Source organism: Lycium barbarum, chromosome 11, assembly GCF_019175385.1.
Source record: "Lycium barbarum isolate Lr01 chromosome 11, ASM1917538v2, whole genome shotgun sequence".
NCBI classification, from domain to species: Eukaryota; Viridiplantae; Streptophyta; class Magnoliopsida; order Solanales; family Solanaceae; genus Lycium; species Lycium barbarum.
Window position 1 is genome coordinate 21,327,016 of NC_083347.1, and position 8,723 is coordinate 21,335,738.

The 8,723-nt window shown below is 33.0% G+C and overlaps 1 protein-coding gene across 1 annotated transcript; it reads right to left on the reverse strand.

Moving 5' to 3' along the window:
* Nucleotides 1-4,065: 4,065 nt before the first annotated feature.
* On the reverse strand, nt 4,066-8,723 carry LOC132617688 (uncharacterized). Its single transcript, XM_060332751.1, has 7 exons — nt 7,795-8,723; nt 6,370-6,486; nt 5,480-5,658; nt 5,284-5,377; nt 5,055-5,132; nt 4,815-4,916; nt 4,066-4,420 (listed from the first exon to the last, which is right to left on the reverse strand). Exons 1-7 carry the CDS (start codon nt 8,272-8,274, stop codon nt 4,283-4,285), a joined length of 1,188 nt encoding a protein of 395 aa, XP_060188734.1. The 5' UTR covers nt 8,275-8,723; the 3' UTR covers nt 4,066-4,282.

The following is an 8,723-nucleotide window of genomic DNA, read 5'->3' on the forward strand; positions in this document are numbered from 1 at the left end:
AAGAGATTTAATCCAACACTTGATAATGAATATTCTCATAAACAAGATTCTAGTGAAAGAATAAAATACTACACACTTAAATATTCAATACAAAGCAAGGTATTAAAGAAATGAAATAAAGTTTCAAGAAATTGCCCAACCAAATCTTCAAATCTTCAACACCCAAGTGTGGTGTAAGAACCCTAGCTCCCAAAAGTCTTGTGAAATTGGCCAAAGATGAAAGATATTTTTCCCTAAACTTCACTTTTATAATTCTCAAATTTCCCAACTCAAAACATGATAAAAACTGCCACTAAATTTCGAAATTGCAGATCTGACCCCTTTTAGCATTTTTAGCTACTTTTCTCATTTTCTTCAATTTGGCCTCTTTTGACTTGTTTTTCACTTGGTTTCTTCCCGATCACTTCTCAATCATACAAAACCTGTAAAATGGAATTAAACAACATTAAATGCACTATTTTCTCAATCAAACATAGCAAAAATCTAAGATTAACTAAGAGATAAGTTGGTAAAAGTCACCGTTTATAAATACCACATTGACATCATCACTATCGTTGAATCTACCAGAGTCACCGTTTACATATACTACGTTGACATCAACTTCGTCGTTGTGCAACACTTCTTCTCCACTTCTCCAGTGGTTATATAGCAAAACCCTCTTGACTTAGGTGTTGCCACTCCAAATTAGTTGGTGTTGTTACTCCATGATGTTAATCTCCGTGAAAAGGCTATCGCTCAACTCGTCAAGGTACATGACACATTCTAAATATATCCATTTGTTACATATTTTTGTCTTGTACTTGGTGGTTGTTTGGTAGGTGAGAACAGAGGCAAGGAAGTTTATCAATTACTGGTTAAATTCTTTCATGCTACTTTTGAATGTGCATTAAAATGCACATTGGATGAACTTTTTCCAGTGACTTGTAGAATCTCTTAATGATATGATTAACTTTCTCCTTTTATACGCTATTAGATTGTCTCTCTCTCTCTCTCTTTCTCTATCTACACACACTCTTGTGTACGTATTTTTGTATATTCATTTGTTATTTATTTTTGTCTTGCACTTGGTGGTTGTTCGGTTGATGAGAATAGAGGCAAGGAAGTTCATCGATTACTAGCTAAATTCTTTCATGTTACTTTTGAATGGGCATTAAAATGCACATTGAATGAACTTTTGCCAACGAATTGTAGAATCTCTGAATGATATGATTATCTTTCTCTTTCTATACGCTATTAGATAGACAAATGTATCTAAAATTGGTATGTTATAGAATTCAGCACAACCTCAACTCAGTCTTTCACTTGAAAATGTTCGCAAAATATTAGTATATACATATCCCTAATTTAGTGGGACGGTAGCACTTTAATATTTCTATAGAGAGATAGATCTATTTAATTTTGTCATTTATCATATTAACGTCATTTGTATGACGATTAAGTAATTCTTGATGCAATTCTTTAGTAATTATAATCAATAGTCATCTATTTTTCAAGATAAAAATATTGATATTGTTGTAAGAATGATATGTGCAAGTCATTTTCGGAATATTTACCTATATATGAAAATTATAAAAATAATTACCACTATTAAGGAACTTCCCATTTAATTATATTTATCAATTGTATACAAATAAAGGAATTAGACTTCAATCCTCCCAATTTTAGGATCCAATAACTTGAGTTCTAAAGTGTCGATTTCAATCCTCAAAGACCCATCAGCTAGGTCTCGAATAAATCCAAGTTCAAATTAATTTTCAGCCACATAACTTCAAAATATATTCTAATTTCTACTTTAAACACAAACAACTCTTGAATGTAAGTCAAATGCGTCGAACTAAGGAACTCAAGCTCGAAACGGTGGAACTATTTTTTTTTATTTTTTGAATAAAACTTCTAAAGTTTATTAAAAAGCTCCATTGACAACTATTAAAACCTTCGAAGTTTTGAATTAATTGAGGTTATAATTAAAAAAGATCTAATATTTAAATTTCATTCAGTATCAACACTGATTGAGGTTTTACATCATTTTCAAGTCTTTTTCAAAACCTACATTTACGTTACCTAATTTATATGGATGTGTAGTTTTATGAAACTTTTTTTTTTCCGGAATGTGCACAAGACGTGCAAAAAGTGCACATCTATAAAAAGTTTGCATAGAAACTCTAAACTAGGTACTGAAATGCACATTTTGAATGCATTAAACTTGTTTCAAGTGAACATTGTGCAATTTTTGTATAACTTCTTGCATGTTTTGCTGAAACTTTATGGTACTGTATGGATGCCGTATACATGCTGTTTGTGTGTATATTTATTATATACATATGCATAAATTCCTTTAAAATATCTGAGAAATCATCATAGACTCTCATAGGGCCGTCTTAACAATATCGGGAGCCTAAAGCCAAATTTCAAATAGAGGCCCTAATATTTTTAAAAGAGAAAATGGTCATATATATTTTAATTTAAAGTCTACTTTTCTAGTTTTTTTTTTAGATGAGAAATCATTAATTATTGTTTTATAATCGATTTGTTCTAACAATTCCTTTTCAATTGATAATATAGGTAATCCATTCAATCTCTCTCGAGACATTGATCTTGGATAAGATTTATCAATTTTAATTTTAAAAAGTTTCTTTCAGTTGAGACAACATTTTATATATAAAATACATCTTTAAGGAAAAAATTAGGGGGCCCAAGCGATTGCTTTATTCACCTTATAGTCGAGCCGCCCCTGGACTCTCCGTCGATTTAGGTGTATAGTTCTCCGTTGCAACTTGCAACGCGAGAATAAATTCCTTCGCCTTTTTATTATTGCACGTTATCAATTTATGATTTTTAAACTTCTCTTCTTTTTTACTTGCATATCGATATCAAGATTTATATAATTCGCTGAGTTTGTTTTGGGGATAATGGCTCAACAAACTAAATCTATTTTTTCTGAGTTTGTAAATAACATTATGAATAATTTGCAGCATTTTTCTTTAGTGATTATGTCATCCCAAAAAGAGATATTGGTAATGAATCAGCTTATGTAGCATTGAAGAACTGATTAGCTAGCCTTTTGATATTTTTACTTTTTAAGGTGATACGAAAATATACCGCTAAATGATCTCAAATTATTAGTCAAAGAACATTTTGCTTATTTCTAATTTGCAATATTCTGTAGTAGACGGCATAAGTTTCGGCAATAATGCGAGTTACATTAGGTCTGTTTGAGTTCAACTTTGAGTTACACATTCCCAATAACCAGTGCTGCAAAAATTCAGTGGCTTGATGATATATTGCATCAAGAATCAATGGACATGATGTTACCAATTATACAATTACCACAATATCAATACTTGCTCTCTGAGAGCCAAATGAAAAAAAAAAAAAAAAAAACTGTTCAAAGAAACTGAGAGCCTAAAATTATGTGTGATATTTGGATTAGGCATGTGACGGGTTTGCAAAACATCAGAAAACTCATGACAATTAAATAAGGATTCCAAGAATGTGGTGCATTAAAAGGCCATATATTTCTAGCTTACCAAATGTGCATAAAAGAACTTTAACATTAACATTAACATTAACAATTACATAGAATTAGGATAGGATTTAACGTTCAACCCAGCTGAGGCCACCAAATTAAAAAACTTAATAAATTATGCAATTTTTTAACTTATTTCGCCAAGCTTCCAAAATCTGCTTATTTCGAAAGCACTTTTTGCTTTTCAAAAGAAAAGAACATTAGAGTAATAATTTGTGTTCGACTAATCAATTTGAAGAGCAATTTTACCGATATTAGAATATCGATTTGTGTTTGGCCAAGGTTCAATAATTGCTTCCCGAAAAAGCTATTTTTTTTAGTTTGTGAAAAGTAACTGCTACTTCTCAAAAGCATTCTTTTTTTTCTAAAAGCTTGGCCAACCTACCTTAACTTTCTAAAATAAGTACTCTTGGCCAAACAGCCTAGCCACATAATAGGACTGAGATTTCCAGACCAGCATGATCACTTTCCTTTTACTATTATAAATTTGGCTCAACAAGATGATAATTTGCAGGATTTTGATAACAGAGAGGAAAGACTAAAGAATAAAAGGATAACTAAAATACAGCAACATTTCAGATTACATTTACACTTCTGTAACACCTACAACTTAATAAACAAGCATACTTCTCTCCAAGCCGCGGTCCTTGCTCATTGTTTTGTGAGCAAAAGGTTCATCTCCTAGCAAGGGCAGCACGCCCTGACACGGTTACATATTTTACATATGCTATAATTACTAGGTTTCCATATAAAAAACTACCGTTTTTCATCTGGATTTACAGAATTTAACCGTCTGGATCTCTGGTCGAGCTCTGCCATTACTGCTGGTTCCTGCTTTTTCCTCTGTTTTGATATAGTAGTTGTTGTCATAGAGCCAACTTTGTCAAAAGCAACCTGAACGAATGGTAACGAAATGATTCACTGCAGAGTTTAACATAGCAGTATGTTGTCCTAAAGATTAAGCATCTTAATTCAGAACAAGAAGTTCCAGAATCAAAACTCATTTATGCAGCATTTGATGAATGAGTAATGAACGGATAATTACATTTTTGGACTGCTCTAAAACATAATAGCCGGTAAATGTATATGCTTTGTATATTTGGTATAATATACCTATAATATACATAAATATACACATAACATACATAATCAGTGTAGAGATTTTGTATATTTTGGCTAGCGCCCGTAATTAACTTTGGCCGACGTGCCAAAAATGAAAAAAGCCCAAAAATGAATTACATGGATCATCAGCATAAAACCAAAATAGGGTCTAGTGAGAATATGTTACCGTCAACAAGTCATCAGGATCAAAAAGGTGATGAGTGCTTCTCTGTATGATACTAATTACATCCCCCACATGATGTGCTACCAGCAACTTCTCTTCATTCATCTACAGTCATTTAAAAATTGCAGAACTCTCTTATAATTTTGAAATTCACTTCTACTGAGACAGGAAAAGTATCGAAGAAACACATTCAGCAAATATGTAAAACACGTACATGACACATAAATTTGAAGGAATATTTACCTTGAAAATTGCCAATGCTACATGAAATAGAACCTTAGCGCCTTCATAGAAGAGGACATCCCATACCCGCAAAGTTGTCTGAAATAAATTAGTAGACACAAATTTACTAATCAGTAACCAATTTACTAAACTATTTTATAGCAATTCAGAGATTCAGACACAGAGAGAGAGAGTGAGAGAGTGAGAGAGCGAGAGAGAGAGAGAGAGAGAGAGAGAGAGAATTCTTCACCTCAGAAGGCAAACTTTTGGAGAAAAGGCAGAGAAACCACTCAGTGCAAACAAGAGAAACATCAAATTCTAGAGAATCCAAATGAGCGGCTAACCTGCATTTTCCTCATCAATTTCAGAAAACAGTCTATATCCATGTGAATCAAAAACACCAGTTGAAAAAAAAAATTAAAGAAGGCAAAAGAGCAATTAAGTACCTTGGACATTTTTTGGTTAGTAGATCCTTGAAGACTCTTTGCTCAACATGGCATCCGGACAAGTTATTAGTATAACAATCACTAACCAAGACATTCTCCAAAAGGACAGCAAGCATCCAGAAAGCATCTTCTTCAGTTTTCATCACAAGCAACAATAATGCTGCAACATAGTTCAATCCCTGCAAAACAATCAACTCATTTAAATTAGTTTGAAGGAGAAATTACGTGTTTTGATGTATCAACTACAATTCAAGAAAAAAAGAAAACCGCTTGCTACGCTTTCCTACCTCTTTTTATCTAAGTGCAGGGCTCATTTAAGGCCATCTTATGTCTAACATCTTTTGACATGTAAGAAAAAGTTCAATTAATTTGGTTGAGAAACTGGCTCTAATAAGCTAAATATATTTGTGTTTGAACATTTGTTCCTTGAGGAGTGCTACATATAACTTCCGCAAGAAGACAGCATCATTATAGCAACATAGGAAACAGCAAATCAGTTTGTTTTTTGGCTTTTAAACTGTCTAGGGTAGGTGCAAACTTGCAGGACGCCTTAATTGGGTCGAGTAGATTAGAGCTATGCAACTGTGCTATATTAATGAAATGAAACAATATATTCCTTAGACTAATTGCCCATCCTCAAATTTCACTTCCAAAGTAGCCTTAGTTAAATATCCTTTTTTCTTCTAGTCAAGTCAAAAACAAGGACATAGCTTTCAATTACAAGACAACATAAGAGAATCAATTGGTAAGCCTCTAAGAAATGCATAATCTAGCTACCTAACAGATAAGTGGTTGTCACAAAGGACGGCTATATTTCTATAGGCTATAGAGCATGGTAGCATTGAGTTTTGTATATGAAAGAGTAATATCAACAAGAAGGATAAATCTACCTGGCAGTAGCCAACATCAGAATCTCGGAAGGAATAGGCAACAAGAACCCGCCTAAGGGCAGAATGACCATCAGGAGTGTCCAACCAGGGATGACCAGGAAAGGTTCGTGGGAGGTCCTGCAAATAAGAAAACAGAATGCAGATTACAAATTTCGTAATGCCAAAAATGTTAAATAAATTGTAATACCAAGTTTTACGTTTCACTTCAAGCTCGATAACAAGTTACTAAATATAATTCTTGTTTCCACAAATTCCTCGCAGAAGTAAAAGAGTTTTCTTGGACTTTAATTCACCCAAAACTAAACATCACTATGAAATAGCAACAGTGGCCTAGCTACCAGCCTGCATGCACTTCAAATTCATCAATCTGCATTGAATCCTTAACTTAACAAAGATGTCGATTCAAGCACTCAATCCTTGAAAGCTGCAGTACAAGTCACCTCCTAAAAATAGTGCCTAACCTTTCAATTTTGTCCTAGATCAATGATTCAGGGTATATTCAGAGACGAAAAACCCTAAGAATTGCTCAACAAAGTAGATTTCCACTGAGACTCAATAAACACATCAAAACCCCTACATAAGAAGGTTTTGTGGTTAAAACTTAAAATCATAGTCTTTTTCTCTTTTTCTTTGTTCTTTTTGGTTATGGTTAATTGGTTAAAAACCAAAAAAAGCATTACAATTCCTATAGTCCCAATTAAAGTAAAAATAGCTTCTGCGACCTCAGCTTTTACCCTTTTTTCTCCACTCAAATTCTCAAGCTAGAAAACTAGTCTTGATTACTCAAAATTGTCAAAGTGAGTAGTGGCTGCCTTCCTCTTAGCTTTCCCCAATACCGCAAAAGAAATGCCAAATCATCTATCAGAGATTCAGCATTGCAACAAGCTAATTGCTGCAAAATGAGAATTTTCCATGTCTATATTATTTACATTGGAAGTTTTTGGACCTCTTAAAATTGTTACATAATTGTTTAATTTAATTCTATAAAGTAGCCTCTATGCATCTTCAAATCCGCCGTAAAATTGCACAGGTCGTAAAACCTTATCACTCTAATGAAATATTAGGAAGAGAAAAATAGTTGTACATGTACATACAACAACTATATCTGCCCCCTCAAACAAAAACAAAAAAAAAAAAAAAAAAAAAAAAAAAAGCATCAGAATTATACTTCACAACAACCTAGGATTTTACTCTGCAACTAAATGATTATTAAGTATGCATTTGGAGCACATGTTAACAAGAAAACTGCCCTCAAATGCATCCAACAAGTTATCAACACATGAATAATCAAGATATAGCAACAAAACAATCATCAAGGTAAAATCAAATAGCACACAAACACATTAAGAGAAGAGACACAAACAAAACATGTCCTCCTAGTCACAACAAAGGATCAAGGTAATGTTTTGACCAAAACAAACTCACATGATCAATCTGTTTGGTTGCAGGTGTGTCCATAGCCACAACAGCCATGGTCAAATCTTGATAATAACTTTCAGGCACGGTTGATTTCTTCTTAGCAGCCCCTGATAGTGAAAACCACACCTTAGGCCTCAACACAGGTGGTATCCCTTTCCTAATTAGCTTCTTGAGAGTAATTGCATTCACCAAAGCAGACAGTTTTAAGGATGTTTTAAGGGTTGATGTAACTTGTGTTTGCAAATACCAATTTGCACCTTTACTAGCTTCCAATGCCCACCAAACCCTCCCTTGTTCCCTAACCTTTTCCCTAACATCATTTAACACATTAACATCATCAACATTGCCTTCAACTGTGAAACCATATAGATCTTGAAATTTCACAGTTATATTTGCCCTTCTTGAATGAATACTTGGCCTCAATATCTGAATTTGAGGATGGTATTCAAATTCCAAATCTTTTCTTCTACTTTGTGTTCCATACATTTTTGCAAAGATTAATCAAAAGGGTATGTGAAAATAGATGTAACAACACAAATGGTCAACTTTTTAGGGCCTTAATAGGAATGGATAGTTGTGGGGCATCAGATTCTTGAAAATAAACTGATTAAAAAAAAGGCAAATTTTGAAGCTTTATACAGAAAGATTATGAATTAACATATGGATAAGAGAACTTAGCCTTAAAAATCAGATCTTTTTTAAGTTCTTGAAAAAAAAAAAAAAAAAAAAGGAAACAGCAAAATTCTGAACAACAGAAAAAGAGGAAGAAAGAAGACAAATTAGGAACGTTGGATGATTCAAATGCAATGAAAAGACAACATTTTGTAATTTTGTTTGTGTTTAATCTATATAATTGAGTGAATCAAAGCTTTTTTCAAATGAAAAGGATTTGGTGGCCTCAAAATAGAGAGAAGGACAAGAAAGATATTTAATTA

Excerpts from the sequence above, each read along its gene's own strand:
- LOC132617688 (XM_060332751.1), bottom strand. The coding sequence starts at position 8,274 with ATGTATGGAACACAAAGTAGAAGAAAAGATTTGGAATTTGAATACCAT. Across the intron at positions 6,487-7,794 it reads CAACCAAACAGATTGATCAT|GACCTCCCACGAACCTTTCC; the intron begins GTGAGTTTGTTT and ends TCTTATTTGCAG. Across the intron at positions 4,917-5,054 it reads TAGCATTGGCAATTTTCAAG|ATGAATGAAGAGAAGTTGCT; the intron begins GTAAATATTCCT and ends AAATGACTGTAG.